Source organism: Branchiostoma floridae, chromosome 10 (genome assembly GCF_000003815.2).
Source record: "Branchiostoma floridae strain S238N-H82 chromosome 10, Bfl_VNyyK, whole genome shotgun sequence".
Classification (NCBI taxonomy): domain Eukaryota; kingdom Metazoa; phylum Chordata; class Leptocardii; order Amphioxiformes; family Branchiostomatidae; genus Branchiostoma; species Branchiostoma floridae.
Genome location: NC_049988.1, coordinates 3,523,071 through 3,539,006, shown reverse-complemented (window position 1 = coordinate 3,539,006; position 15,936 = coordinate 3,523,071). Strand labels below are relative to the sequence as shown.

General features: G+C 39.6%; 1 protein-coding gene across 1 annotated transcript in view; it reads left to right on the top strand.

The window, feature by feature from the left end:
- Nucleotides 1–729: 729 nt before the first annotated feature.
- Nucleotides 730–15,936, top strand: part of LOC118424285 (serine/threonine-protein kinase Nek10-like) — a 29,740-nt gene continuing 14,533 nt past the window's right edge. Inside the window, exons 1-19 of the mRNA XM_035832830.1 lie at nt 730–887; nt 2,880–3,002; nt 3,493–3,553; nt 4,290–4,429; nt 4,968–5,066; nt 6,832–6,916; nt 7,389–7,430; nt 7,606–7,684; nt 8,001–8,068; nt 8,520–8,599; nt 9,625–9,711; nt 9,936–10,025; nt 10,796–10,835; nt 11,185–11,276; nt 12,209–12,360; nt 12,950–13,089; nt 13,634–13,698; nt 14,713–14,815; nt 15,581–15,709. Coding sequence (XP_035688723.1) covers nt 2,959–3,002; nt 3,493–3,553; nt 4,290–4,429; nt 4,968–5,066; nt 6,832–6,916; nt 7,389–7,430; nt 7,606–7,684; nt 8,001–8,068; nt 8,520–8,599; nt 9,625–9,711; nt 9,936–10,025; nt 10,796–10,835; nt 11,185–11,276; nt 12,209–12,360; nt 12,950–13,089; nt 13,634–13,698; nt 14,713–14,815; nt 15,581–15,709 — 1,596 coding nt within the window. The 5' untranslated portion in view covers nt 730–887; nt 2,880–2,958. The remainder of the gene's footprint in view (nt 888–2,879; nt 3,003–3,492; nt 3,554–4,289; nt 4,430–4,967; nt 5,067–6,831; nt 6,917–7,388; nt 7,431–7,605; nt 7,685–8,000; nt 8,069–8,519; nt 8,600–9,624; nt 9,712–9,935; nt 10,026–10,795; nt 10,836–11,184; nt 11,277–12,208; nt 12,361–12,949; nt 13,090–13,633; nt 13,699–14,712; nt 14,816–15,580; nt 15,710–15,936) is intronic.

Sequence of the window (15,936 nt, the reverse complement as noted above, 5' to 3'; positions counted from 1 at the left end):
TTTTAATGATAATTCTGAACTTTGAAAATACTTTGGTGGATACAAGTAAGACTTTGGGTTACTTTATCCCTAGACTCGGATTCATAACGTAACGTTAACCGTTAAATGCCACACTTTGAAAGAGTGCCGTTTGGACACCACATGGAATTGCCATGAATTCAAAAGATAATTCTGTGTTTTTTTCCCCTCATCTACACAAGCATTGCTTTCTCTATTCGTGCTATTTGCTTTTAAAAAAAGACAACAACAACGAATACCTGTTTTCTAAGTTAATACCATTCCAAGTGAATGATGCGGCTGGCGGCCCAAGCCTACTTTCCAACAAAACAGAGGTTAGGTAAGTTCAGTTCAGTTCAGTTCAGTTCAGTTCAGTTCAGTTCAGTTCAGTTCAGGTCATCCTTCCGGTGACACAGTAAAGTTAGGTAAAAGCTTTCTATATCGTCAAGTTTTCTTTATTTGATTTAATTTATTAAGATTGCAAGACGGTTTTCTTTGGCGAACAAAAAGAACACATAGCGAAATACAAGGCCCAATAAAAACGCCTAAAAACACGTCAAAACCAGACGGCGCCAAACATCTGCTTTGAAGTTTGATAGCAAGTAGCCCAACCCTCCGCCCACCTGTCCCTAAGCGTATGAGAGAACTCTTCAGATTGGTCAGATCCGGGCGTGACGTCACGCCGGGCTTAATTTGCATGTGAATACTTGACGTCACTTTGGCAACAGTGATCGGTGGGAGGGCAGGGTGATCCCCAAGTTTTCCTCCAGAAATTCCGCGATCTATACAACCAGTTTACTCGAAAATCATCAAGACAAATTCTTGCAAAATACCTAAAGGACTTGGTCTGATCTTTAAGGATATCTGGCGAATCGGAGAACTCAAAACAGGTTGGTGTTTCGAGATTTTAGGGGCCATCTTTTCTGGGCAAAAATGTACGATCAGGGAAAAGTCAACTCGAGTTTTAGCTCCGTTCCTTAGTTGTCTGTGCTTGTACCCATTTCCCTACGTTATTTTTGGCTTGATTCGTAAGTTATACTTTCTTTTGTTGCAAGCAGTGCACGTACTCAGTGTCGTAATGCCATTATATGCAATGTTAGCTCATTCATTGTTATACATTTTTGTAAGACTGTAACACTCGGAAATCTCTGAAAAAGTGGGAGGGTCTTGATCGCTCTTAAGTAAGACAACCTAAACAAAATTCTTCCCAAGACATAAAGTCTTGGTAGCTCAAAGATATTTTGAACTCATGAAAGGGTTGTTGTTTTGCGCAAAAACTACGAACGTTGACTTAAAACAATATTCGATTGTCAAAACAGCAAGTGATCTCTTGAGAGCCATGTTAGTGTAACCGATTTGCAAGAGGTCAGGGGTCAAACTTCATAACCTGATTTGCTAACTTTTTCTTGCACCTTTGCTGTAATAGTGTTAATTTATTCCAGTATTTGAAAATTGTTGATTTCTCATAATTGTCGGAGTAAGATGAATAACTTAAGTATGTGATTGGAAAGATTGATATAAATTGAACGGTTTGATTGAATTGTTTGTTGTGAAAAATGACACCTAAATTTGAAGTTGTCTGACTGTCATTCATACTCTAAATCCTATTTGTTATGCAAATGTGATGATCCTCAATATATAAAGGTGAAAAGCCATTGCAGTGATTAAATTAGATTGGTAAACCATTCTTTTAGTTTGTTGTGTAATTGACTTGTCAATGAGTATTCAAATTTTTGACAGTGATTGACGCAGTCAGCACACTCTCACTCACTCACTCACTCAGGTCCGCATGCTCCGGGATGGAGCGTAGCGCCTGCACACACGGATCAGCACACTGTGTTCGAATAATTGGGGGAAAGCCTGTATTATTCGATGGAAGCCTGTTTGATAATAGCATGTGTCATGTGATAACCCAAGTTATCACCCAACCCAGAACGCACATGTCAAACATTATAATAATAATAATAGCCTTTATTGCACATTCATGCCCTATCGGGCTAAGTACAGGCATATAGATACAAAAGGTAGTAATGCAGTACACATGGTTTCTAAAACATGGATTCTAAAACTAGTCTAATACATTTGTTCGGCTTCTTCTCGTTTCTTAGTAATGTTGAATATGTAGCTTGAGATGTGTTTGTATAATGTCGTTCTATCAAACCTCATAAGAAAAATGAATTTTTCAACACTAGACAAAGATTCAAAGCGAGGGAACTTTCCTATAATAAAGCTAAAAAGAATACTTCTATCATTACTATATAAACTACAATCTAATAAAAAGTGGGCTTCATCTTCGACCTTGTTCATGTTACAAAACTGACAGATTCTTTGCTCCAGAGGTGTGCGGTTGACGGTTGTGCCTCCCTGTTTCAACACGGAGTTTGTGGCAGCTGAGTCGCAGTTTGGTGATTGTAGTTCTTTGTCGTTCGTTCGGAATTCTAAGGTACTCTTCTTCGTTGTAGGTGGATTTGAACAGTCTGTATGAGCGTAATTTGTTCTTTGCGAGACAATTGCGAGATAATTGCATTCCGGGTATGTGATTTATGTCATACCTGGGCCTCATTAACGTTTGGTACAGGTGTTCTGGACCATGTGATAAAAAGCCGTACCACAGGCTTCAAAGTTGTATCACACACTGGCAGGCTTCCATTGAATATTTCGAACATACTTTGCGCACACCAGTGCTGTGCGGTCGAAAACTCAAATATGTGATTCGGACGTTGGAACATTGCCGTCAGGGCGATCTGACCCGCGGTCGGGCTGGTACCTCGGGTGATACAGAATACACCGTGTTGTATTCTATATTTACGTGCGTGTACGTGAACATGTTTGTACTGGTTTCTGTCTTTTACACTTATTTGATTTCATTTTTTTTTTTACGGAGGAGCACCACACTACCAGTGAGTAGTGAACCATGCTGGTAGGAGTTGGGTGATCTGTGTGGTTATTATTCCTGTCACCATGCCTGGACAGGAGAAGAAGGGAAAGAACCTGGAGTCAAAACAGTATGTACAACACTTTCTTTAGTTGTCACCTCCATCAAAAGTGGAGGCATTGTTTTTTATGTGTCTTTCAGTGTGTGTTTGTGTCTGTCTGTCTGTGTTTCCATATATTAATGGTCAGCATAATTTAAGAGCTTCTGGATCGATTGTAATTATGATATTTGGTACCAATGTATTAGGTTAGGGTTGGTCAGACAAGGGTCAAGGGTCCCCTGGTGTTTGACGTTAGTACTGCAGCAGAAATTTGTTTTTTGTGTCTTTTGTTCTAGACATGCTATGGTCTCAACATCGTAATATTTTTGTTATTTGTGGAGAGCCAAATGTAACCTCTCTGAAATGAACTGAATTGTTTATCATTTAGTTGCAATAACAGATCCTGAATTTGGCAATACTAAAAAAGTATTGCCAAATTCTGTTTAAGGATCTAGTAAATGCAGTCTCAATGAGTAACAAGAGATCCGATTTCATCTAGATTTTTGTCTTGTGCTTACAGGGAGTCGAAAGAATTAGCCAGACTCCTTGGGCTTCTCAATACACCTGCCAGTAAACAACAGGTAAGTCATAAGTCCTACTTGGCTACATAATGTAGATGCAGAGATATTGGTGGTGTTTTCTTGTTCGCAATGAAGTGTTTTGACAGGTGCCTATTCCCTTATTTGTCCGCTTCAATGTGAACTCAAAACCACCATCAAAATATTTGTTTTGCAAGTTGCCTACTCCATCGTCTAAGTGCTACATATGTACCGTACATTGTAAAGCATTATTAAGTGTTACACACCCAGAGGGTAGATACGGTTTGATCAGTGCCAGTTGGTCACACCGGTACTACTACTACCGAAAGCGATTATTCTGTCTGTCAGTATCACTTTGCCCAGTATCTGTAATGGCGCAATTTTGCCAGGGAGGAGACCTTAAATTGGAGCAAGTACTTGTAAACAACTAAGTATTGAAAAGACTGCCACCTATATTATGTTACCCTTGGTAATTTACACAACTGCAGCTACTGGTGTTAAATAAAGTTGCCCATACATCTGTAACAGATGGGTAGGGTGGCACCCATCTCCATTTCTTTAGCCAGTACAGCAGGGGGCTAGTCTGCTGATAGTGATGACTGTGTTTAACTCGCATACTCTTCCTCATTGGTGCTGAGTGCTAAGCAGAGATAGAACTTAGAAGCATGTACCGGTACCTCTCTGAACTGAACTGTAATGTTGTTTAGTTATAATTAGTTGCGATAACAGAATTTGGCAAGTACTTTTTCAACTACATGTATAAATTGTTTGTTTTCAGCTTCCGTCCATAGACGTCAGCGCCCCCTCCAAGTCCAGCCGGTATGGACAGTTACGAGGCACGGGGAAGATCAAGTGGCCGCCCTCGCAGCCCTCCTGCCAGGAGCAGTCCACAGAGGCACTGGCTCTGGAGAAGTTCAGGTCTCATCCAAACCTTAGAGTTACTGTAGATTTTGAAATAGAGTATTCTTTACGTTGGTAGTCATAATATTTTTGTGGCCACCTTTCCAATGCAAAAGTATCACTCTAGTGAATGGTAAAGTGTTCCTACTGTTGTTTCCAGCTAGAAGATATTACATTTTTTCTATTTTCACCATGTCAGGAAATTTATGGGCCACAAACTTTGATGAATTTACAATACCATCAATTGATGGCATAATATTTTCATATACTGCCACCATTGTACTTTAGCCATCTTACACTGTTAAATATTAATCATGGGCGTATGACGAGGCGTACGTCATATGCAGGAATTGTGAGCGAAAGACGCGTGATTGACACTGCGAGACATCGCGAGAACTGGGAGCGAGAAGTTCAGATCTTGACACAACATGATAAGATAGTTTCAACCTCAAACTTAGAATACTGCTGGAAAAATACAATATGCCCAATTCTACGACAAAATCAAATCCTGGAACAAAGAAATGAACTTACATTACCGTCTGTTTGTCCCCCACAGTAAGAGATACCAGAATGACCGCGTGTTCAGTAAACACCCCATGCAGGGGTACTTCTCACAGATCTTCACAGCACTCATCAAGCACAGGCTCTGCTGTCCGTAAGTACAGTTTACCTCCATTTATTTCCTCCATGAAAAATGGAGGTATTGTTTTGTTTGTCTGTGTGTGATTCTGTTGTAACAGTGGGGTTCAAGCACTGCCAAACTGACCACAACGACAGCTCTGTGCTTTTGGCATTGTGGTTTGCATATTGGGTTTGTAATCTGTTGGCCTGGGTTCCATCCCTGGTGTAGGCATGCTGTTTCTTTCTATTTCTACTCCTCTGTTGTTTCCCTGGTTCCCACACTGACCCTGTGAGTAACAGGCTAGCGGATGTGCCACCATCACTGTGAGTAACAGGCTAGAGTCGCCATAAGTTTTATACACAGGGATATTGAACTCGGAGGTTTGAGGACGAATCTTGAAAAGAAAAAGGGGATCAAGCGCTACCAAATAAGCGTAACGGCGGGGTTCAGCCGCTACCAAACTGACCACGCCAACAGCTCTGAGCTTTTGGTGTTGTGGTTTGCATGTTGGATTTGTAATCTGTCAGTCCGGGTTTGATCCCGGGTGTCGGTATGTTGATTCTTTCTGTTTCTAAATTCTACTCCTCTTTTTCACTGTTTGCATGTCTGTTTGTGTTGTCAGTTATTTGTGGTCAGCAAAAATTATTTTGAAACATGTTGGATTGTAAAGATATTTGGCATGTGGATACGTGTTGGGAACACAAATGCCAGGGTGAAGTTCGGGCCACCTGATAGTCATCATCGGTACTGCAGGGCTAGCAGAACTTAATTTTTGTAAAAATCTTGTTATCCTGTGCATACTATGGTCTTGATTTTTCGGAGATGATAGGAAGAAGTGGCGTAAGTTTGGACCCCTAGCAGATTTTTCTAGGACTGCAGGGTTGTTTTGTTAAAATCTTTCAGAGAGTATAGCTTAACAAAGGAACAATTTTTTCAATACTGCCGCACATCTTCTTCCAGTGTCTTGCTACTAACTTTCATAGGACATATTATAACTCACTCCTTTTCCTCATCTCTCGTTCATCATCTTGATCTCTTGTTCTTTCTATCTTCTTTCCTTTTCTGATCTCAACTGGAATTCAACCTGTAGACTTCTGAAGCTGGCTATCTAGGCACTAGTAAGTGTAAAAGTTATAGAGACGGCTAGAGAAATTTAAAAAGATTTTTGAATACAATTCAGAACAGATACTGTTGATTGTAGAACTAACATATACAGAGATTAACTTGTAAACTATCATGTCGGATTAATCCATGATGGCTTGTTGTAAATGATTTATTTTTAAATTGAATGAATAAGGAAACATTTTACGTACACCACAATACATTTGTTTTAAAGCCTAATAGGTACAATGTTCAATTTATGATATATGTGACTGTACTGAGTTTTAGATTTTTTCTAATGACCATGTTGTCTGTTAGATATAACACAATTCAGAGTCAGACAGAGGCTGCAATGTTCTTTCAAGTTCGATAAATCGTTCATTCATTTGATTTTCTAGTTTTTATTCCTGGAAAGGTTTATCAGGAAACTTCTTTGGTTATAACATCTACTATCATAATTCCACCAGGTGCCATAATACCGCCACCCTAAAAAAACGTTAGTATAGAGGTCTTCCCAAGATTGTCACTGAATGTTAAATATCCTAAATGTAATACAATTCAGATATTTACGTGTTGAAGACAATTCTTGAGAAGGCCTCTATAACAACGTTTTTCTGAGGTGGCGGTATGATGGCACCTGGTGGAATTATGAGAATGTATATGTTTATTGTTTTTGCGGTGTGCTATGTTTGTGTAGAGAGTGGACGGAGCGTGCCCCACCAGAGAACATCCTTCGAGTGGTGACCTGTCTCAGGATGCTGATGAGAGACCCCACATATCAGGTAAGTTCACCTGCGGCATTTGGACGTGCTTTTCTTCTAATGACAAGAAAATGGATGCACTAGGCGCCCCTTCTACTGTGACCTCTCTGACAGTAATTTTGGTCCCCGGGATACCTTAGATTGCACCGTTTTAACTTAGAATTCTCTTCTGCGCCATGGAATGCGGATGCCCCCAAATCCCCCTACAATAGTTGTGCCTATATCACTTACCATGACTTACCAAGAAATTTGGACTCCCTAAAATAAAATCCGACTAGTAGCTAAAGCCTGTCTAAACCTGAATGTGTTGTACTGCCATATTTTCTGGAATAAAGTATGCATGCCAATCAAAAATTATGAACCCTTGATTTGGGCAAGTCTCGGATAAATCTGTGGGTCTGAAACGTAAAATGAAATGGTCAAATAGAGTACCAAGAAATCTCTTTTAAAAGCGAAATTTTGCACTAATATATTCCTTGTCTCTTTTTTACAGAAAATGTTCTTTGATTTAGATGGAGTCAAGTTGCTGGCCGAAGTAAGTTCATATTGCTCTGTGTCAATATCAAGAGCCATTAATAGCCTGTGGTTCTAGTTCACGGTCAGACTATAACCTACCTTCTTCTGTGGATGAAAACGTAAAAATTTTACAGCTGTATATTATATATACTGTTTGATTAATCAATCTCAAATCTTTATGTTTTTCTCTGCAGCGCCTAGAGGCAGCCACTCACAGTTACTTGACGTTTGGAGAGGGACCGTATGTTGTCGATATTCTGAAAGAGATGACAAGTAAGTACTTTCTCCACTAGCTACAGGTATACAACAGGGTTTAAAATACTGCGCAGCAATAGTTGCAGGTGCAGGTATACGGGTTTAGACCTGTATCTGTACCTGAAATACTTGTTCAAGTAAAAGCCCATCTTCAATAAGGATAGAAGCATGTTTGAAGCAATAAAAACATGTTTAATTGCGTTGGACACACAATGCCACAAAACTTTGATGCTACAACAACAGATCATAGCTAGACATAAAGAATTTTCACAGGGGCTTTGTGAATGTATCACCAAGACTTGTACTCATGATTTTATACACTATTTTTCCCCAGATATCTTCCAGAAGTTGTCAGTACAAGAGAAACAAAAGGACTGGTTGGTGGCCTGTCAGGCTCATAAGGTTAGGCATTATGTTATATGTTGTAAAAGACTCTTATATATATGCTTATTTTGTAACTGTGCAATTCACATATTAAGATTGTATGAAAATTTAGTAAAAGACATATTTCAAAACAATTTTGGAATTTTCTCAAACTATGACACAGTGGGCAAGCAAAATGTCTCAGTGTACAAATACTTACAATTATCATAATGATAGTTACTGAGTCATGCTCGTATACTGAAACATTATTTTTTAATTATGATATAGATATGTACTTTCTTAACATGAAAGCAGGGCATCGTATTGTAAACACTCAACCTGCTGAATGTGATGAATTCTGAAAGAACGTTCAACTTGTAAAATTTGACAAATTATTAGCATCATACAATTATAGCTTTTATAGATCATTTAACTACATGTATCTGAAAGTTTCCTCTGACAGTATTTGATGCTTATTTTTATTTGCCAGTCCCTGGTGTTGTTGCTGTCAGCCAATGATGTCATAGTACTCCACTGTTCCCTCTATGCCCTCATCAGCCTCGCACAAAGGTAGGATTACAATTGTCTTTAAGCAGATGTTTACTGGGTTGGATTTCTTTTTGTTCTAATGCTAAGGGCACAACCCACCGTATGTGCAATTTGTCCGTACGTATTTTGGAGACCACGTCCGCCATATATTTCTGAAAACGTGGGGAACGACTGGCAAGAGCAGGGAGGGAGTACGTCAACCCATGGCACACAAAGTTTTGCCTGAATGTAAAGTTCTATGTCGTGTCTGTGTGCTCCAAAGTCCGTCGGATTCCTTATGAGTCCGCACGAAGGCGGTACTTACCACTTACGGATCCCAAAAGATTGCCCACATTTTGGCATGTAGACAGCACGTATTTGCACGTACGGCGGGTTGTGCCCTTAGTTAATGAGGGGAACATGAGTGCAATACTGCATCCCGAAACCTTAACCATTCATCACCTTCCCTGAGGACTTTAACAATCAGAAAATTCTGATTGACAAGGGGTGCTACTAGGTCATATGTGGCTACATTCTTCAGCTCTGACCTGTCTGACGGTTATTTTCTCCCCATAGCTTTAGAATGCCTCAGACTTTATGTAGATCCTCTAAACTCTACATGCATAGACAGGGAAGCCCACATCATTTCTTGTTTGGTTGCATTGCTCCTTCACAATGCCCCCATACATTTTTTTCTAGAAAAGCCTTGAGAATCATTATGTTTTCTGGCTGGCTGGATTTGCTTACTGATCTGGCTAGTTTTCTCCCAGTCAAAGACAAAACCATGGCAGTAATAGCCTACAGTGCATGGTGCTACCGCAAACTTAAAACCACTGAGAAAAGTCCTTTTTCCCGCTACCGCAAAATTAAATCCCTGCAAAGTTAAATGCATTTACAGTAATAGGCCTATGAGATTTTAGGACAGTTGAATTGAATTTCCTAGAATTTTTAGTAACCATTGAAGAACACATATTTTTAATTTGGAGGTCTTTGGGCACGTATAATATAAGAGATGACATTAGATGAAATCTTAGGAAAATAACTTAATTTTTTTGTTGTTCCCATAGCCCTGAACCCAGAGCTGTGATAGCAGAACTCCACTGTGTGGAAACCTTACTGAGAATTCTGCAGGAGTACGACAACATGTCCAAGAAGTAAGTCATCTAGTGTCTGTTTATTTGTTTGTTTGTTTGTTTATTACATGTATATTCATTAGAAAGTGGAAGTGATCTTGAATCAGTTTAGCTCATTGAAGAGCTATAATGATAATTCTTCCACTTAGTCATGACAAGGAAGACAGACGATATGTACAGTAGTTACACTTACAGGTACAAATCCCTCCTTATATTGACATGTTGTGCACACTTTTCCCTTTCAGTCTTGCAGCGAGACTGTTGCGGTCCCTCTGTGGTGATAGCCAGGCCAGGGAACAAGTTAAGATATATGATGGTGTACCGGTACTTCTCAGGTTAGTCTAGATACATGTATATCAACATAAACACACATTCCTGTAAAAGTATTAATATAAACATACATGTACTACTACTAGTAAGGTTCTTAAGGCACAACCAAGGAGTACTTACTTCCAACATTTCGGTGTCTATCAGACACCATCATCAGGGTAGAATGACTGGAAACTACGTTTGGGACGGCATTCTTGCTACTGCAGCGCCACCTACATTGGCTATAAGTAGCAGCAAGAAGTAGTTTTCAGTCATTCTACCCTGATGATGGTGTCCGATAGACATCGAAATGTTGGAAGTACAGTAAGTACTCCTTGGTTGTGCCTAAAGAACCTTACTACATGAATAATTGCCAACCTGATGAAGTTATTTACAGATATCATAAACATTGTATACTATGTACTATGTAACACTAGACCTTGGATAACCAATATCCATTGTATGTTAAAACATGTAAAGGGATTGCAATGTTTAAAAAAATTGTAATTTGACACCACTGTTTGTCATTTGGATATCCCTAAATCCCCTTTTAACTTTTGAAATACAATGGATATACCATAGGTTACCTAGCAGATAAAGGTAACTTGTAATGGGTTGTTACGTTGAGTACTGACTTGGTTGTAAATTGTAACTTGAAATGAATTTGCAATATTTTCAGGTTTATGTCAAATTGTAAAGTTTGTGACACTTTTCTTTTATGACACTTACCATTGAAGGTTATGGCATGCAGTACAGTATACTTATTTAGTAACTCTGCCTCATGATCTCTCTACAGCTTGTTGCATTATGACAGTTTGAACCTATTGTGGAATGTGGTAAGTGTGACCTGAGTTTCTTACGTTTAAAGTACTCTACTTTTGGATTTATGTTTTATGAATGGTATAGTACATAATCAGTGCCATACTTTCAGTTAGTTTATTTTCATAAAGACTAATAGTCTTGTGGTAGTATGATCAGGCGATGGTACAATTTTGCATGTACATGCACTGTATACACCTCCATTTTGTACTGTATTTTACACGTACGTTTTGAAAAGTATACCTTTTCCAAGGGCACAAGATACATTGTAGGTAGCATAGCAGATTTGAACTCAGGACCTCTGGTTTTTGGCTCTGCAGTTACATTGTACACCGCATGATCTATACCAATGTTGTCTGTCCACAGGTGTGGATCCTGGTACAGTTGTGTGAAGACCCAGACATGACAAATGATATCAGACTGATGGGAGGGATACCACTGCTACTGTCACTCCTACAGTAAGGACACAGAACTTCTTCTTCATTATCATAATTCACATGCTCATCTTACTCAGAACATCCTCCTAACGCCCGGTCCCCAACGGCATTACCTTATGGGGCCCTGCTATTCCATGCCCTATCAGTGGCTATTATGATTGTCGCCACAAACAAGCTGTCGACCAATCAGAGAATAGGCGTTTCTTGGGCTTGTTGTTGTCGCAAGCTGTCTCGCAAAGGCCGCTGGGAAGCTATCAGTCAATCATGTTACGTATTACCATGGCTTTGTTTGCTCACCATGCCGACGCCCGATCCCCAACGGCTGACTGCCCATATAAGGGCAAGCTCATTAATATTCATAAGCAAGGCACCCCTAATAACCGAATACTGTGGCTGAGTTGTCAGGGGTGATATCATAGGCTTTGCCGTGATTGTCAACCCTGAATGTGAGGGTGACTCAGATCTAGAATGACATGTTACATAACATGTATAACAATAGGGCTGCAGATGAACTATTGTGTTACCTGTTTTGGGAAAATCTCAAGTAGATCAAAGTTTTGCCCTTGTTTGTGCCTCAAGTTTATTTCATGTCATTTCTTTATTTTTAACCTGTCTTTGGTGTTCTGTAAAATTCACAAATTTTGTTATTCGATGTCATTTTATAATGATCTCTTTTTATAACCTGTAGTTAACTCACCTTGAACCACTTTTCTTATATTGAAGTGTGTTTCTACCTTAAACCACCAAAATAAGATCCTTTCTTGTGACACCAGTTTAGAAATGCCTTACAGTAAATTATATTGGTATGGTCTCAGTGTAACAGTTGTTGATTACAATATCGATTTTCTTTTTACAATTTTCAGACATTTTCAGACATCTACAAAAAGTACCTTTTTCGGATTTCATGTTCTGGACATGTCACATGATTGTTTTCCTGGTGATTTGTTTTCCAGTGATCGTAAGTTTGAAACAGACAGGACGGTCCTGACGCAGCTGTCCAGCTCCGCAGGTGCAACACCTGGACATGGCGGCTTCCAGGTGACCTTCCAAGGGGACGAGTCCGAGGTCAATGTCAGTGAAAAGGACAAACTGTCGTTAAAAGCAGGTGAGGTTAAAATCATTGTTACAGTACTGACTTGTTCTGTTGCAGTCTAAATTTTTCTGTTTTCAAAGAAATTTTGGTACGTTTGGGTAACCACAAAATCATTCATAAAGAAACAAATATAATCATTACAAATAGGGCAGGGTTCTTACCAATGCTTGGATCCTCTATGCTGTAATTTGTGACTATGCTACATGTATGTTTCAACCAGCATATTGGGCTTTCCTATTGCTTTGTATGATAATAGCTTGGTAATAACTTGGCTTTATTTCATAGAACTTGGTAATGCAGGAAATGCAGGAAATATTAAGTGTTTCTAAACATTATAAATTTTCAGGGGGCAGATGCCCATAATCCTCTACAAGACTAGTTATGCCTGTGTTACTCGCCACATGGCTTTGGCGCACTGAGTTGCCCCCTAAATAAAAATCCTGGTGAGAACCCTAGGCCTGTAGTGTATTTTAAGGATGATACAATAAACAAGCCTTTCAGTGATACGAGACACAAAACATCATATTTCAAAATTGTATTAATACAATGCACACTGTAAATAATGTTATGTTAATTGCAGATATGTTAACTTTCTTTTCAGTTGTCTGCACAGCGCTCACAGAGCTGGTGTTGAACGACACCAACGCGTACCAGATCGTACAAACTAACGGGGTGTACCTGATCGGACTTCTCATCATGCCGCCAGAAATAGGAAACCCCGAAAACTACATTGACCTCCAGGTACTGTGTGTTCATTATGTTCAAATCTTCGCTATATTGTTTTTGCTTCATTTCTCCTTCCTCCTCTTCTAAAATCAAATAAGGTAAATGACCTGAACCTTATGGCTGTCACCATGGTAACTTATAAAATAGCAGACATTTTGTGGTGTTGGATTACATTATGTAGCAAGTGGCAGGACAGGAGTAGCTGGCCACATTGCCTGTATTTTCTAGTAATGGCCAGTAATTTTTGCAAGAATAACCTTTTTGCTTTTAAAAACCTGTAGAAGGTATGTAGAAAAGTATAATTTGTATGATTAAATACAGTTTGTACTTTTGATTAAGTCAACATTTGCAAGCAAATGCAGGATAAACCACCAAGCATGATACCTTTTTGAAACATGCGTGGTCAAAATGCCTTGAATAACAGTATTGATATGAACACCTCCCCTCATAGTGAGATGAAATTAGAAATGATCTGCACAGTTCAAATTAATCTTTCCATCCCTGCTTACTAGCCAAAATTTGTCTTTCGGAAATTGAATTTCTTGAATTTACTTTACAGAGAACAGCCTTTCGCACACTCAGATTTCTATTCAGTATGGAGCGGAACAGACAGCTTTTCAAAAGGTACGACATTCTTTCAGTAACTCTACATTAATGGTAATTTTACATTATCATATAGCCAGGTGCCGTGGACCAATCAGAAGGCCCCGTTCCACGTTGGTTATGACGCCGTAACACAAAGATTCAGGCCAGGCAGGTGGGTATCGCTCCTCTGATTGGTCAGAATGAATTGACACCGGTACCGGTGTCGATACCAGTGTCGATGCAAATCGACACCGGTGCCGGTGTCGATTCATTTTGACCAATCAAAAATAGCGATACACACAAGAAAGTAAGGTACATGTATATGCAGGCATCGGCCAATAAAAAGGAGCGAAACATATGCCCGAGCAGAGAGAATAAGTACAGACTGCAAGGGGGAATGGCTCCTTCTAACATTGATAATGAGTTTTGTTGTTCTAAAAAGCCTGCAATGTTTTGAATATTTTCTGTGGAAATTTTTGTTTTAAAATGCAATGTGTAATCTCCTTACATATGCATGTACCAAAGAACAAATGCAAATTTTCAGAAATTCGACAAAGGAATTCACATGTATAGTACCAAGAAATCTATGCGTCATACAGGAATTTGCAAGTTTGGGTAGGCTATATGATAATAACGTTAATGACCCGCCTGTTCCTCGGTGTACATGGTGTAATAACGCCTGGTCCTTTGCTATAACCACCTCATAAAACCACCTCGTTCGCTTCGCTCACTTAGGTGGTTTTATTCGATAGCTATAGCAAAGGACCAGGCGTTATGACACCATATACACCTCGGGGCGGGTCATTAACCCTTAATTATTACACACACAATATTGCACACGCATAGTGTAGGTAATTATAAGTTACTGTTACAATTATAGTAGTTGGTCAATGTGGTACAAAAAATCAGACAAAAATATTTGTCATGCTTTTCTACAAATTTCATTATACATAATTTTTTTTACATAATTGTAATTTTGCAAACTGTATCACATTTATTTCAAGTATTCTGTCAGTGGCTTAACACTATTCATTGTTTTTGCGCTTTTCCCAGGCTGTTTCCTCCTGATCTGTTTGAGATGTTTATTGACATTGGCCACTACATACGGGACATAAACGCCTACAAACAAGTGGTGGACAAACTAAACAGTCTACCAGTAAGTACATTACGTACATTTCTTCAAGATTTCAATTTACATGCTTAGCAAAATAACATTGATGAAAAGTGAAAGAGAAGACATCCAGGTAATAAGATATGCACCTGGGGCAGTTACTGAATGATGTATTGAGGTCACCTGTGTTAGCGACAAATGGCATTCTCTCAACTTTTGTCAATGTAGCCCTGCCTATTGTATATATTTTTTTCTCGCAAAGTAAGCTTTTTCATCATAGTGTGAAGAGTGCATCTTCAGCCCCCAGCTGCAAAAAGAGAGTAGTTGGCCCTCCCAATAACAAGTGTAACAGTGGTACCGCCTACCATCCTTGCCCAACAGCTCTGAGCTTTTGTGGCAACAGTGATAACGGCCATGACTTGTAATCCGCCGCCCCGGGTTCGATCGCGGGTGTTGGCATGTTTGTTTCTTTCTGTTCTTACTCGCCCCCCTCAATTTCTACATTGGTTCCCACAACGGGAATCGAACCCGGGCCTTGGCGGTGAGAGCGTCAAGCCCTCTCAATTTCTACACTAGGAACTGTTGTTTAGATATATTTCATTTGTTAACTATGGTATAAGAGACATTATGGCCAATTCTTCCCAGCCTCCTGGATGCTTTTACAAAGGGTAACTCCTGCTCACAAAGACAACTAACTACAGAACACTCCTGGACATTGATTGTTTGAACCTTTGAAGCTAAGATCAGCCTACAGGCTGCTTTTCGTAGCAACTTTTTAACTATCTTGTTTTGTTCTCTTGAATTCTGCAGAAAGACCAGATTGAAGTGATTCAACAGAGAATATTTGACACCAACCAGAATAAAGAGCCCAACACCTTCATCAGTACCTACGCTGTGTACGAGCTGCTAGGGTCTGGGGCTTTTGGAAATGTGTACAAGGTAGGTGAACTGTCCTGTTTTTTGCCGGTGTGAAGCACCGGCTTAGAGGCGAGAGAAGCGGTTAGTTCAACCATTGATGGATGCATGGATCGGTCAATTTAACCAAACTCTTCTTATAGCCCTTCTGTACACACGATTATGCAATCAGCTTGCATGGCCAAGCGGTCTACGCGCTGGGTGGATATAGTGATTTGCTTTTGCAGCCGTGGATCAGGGGTTCGAACCCC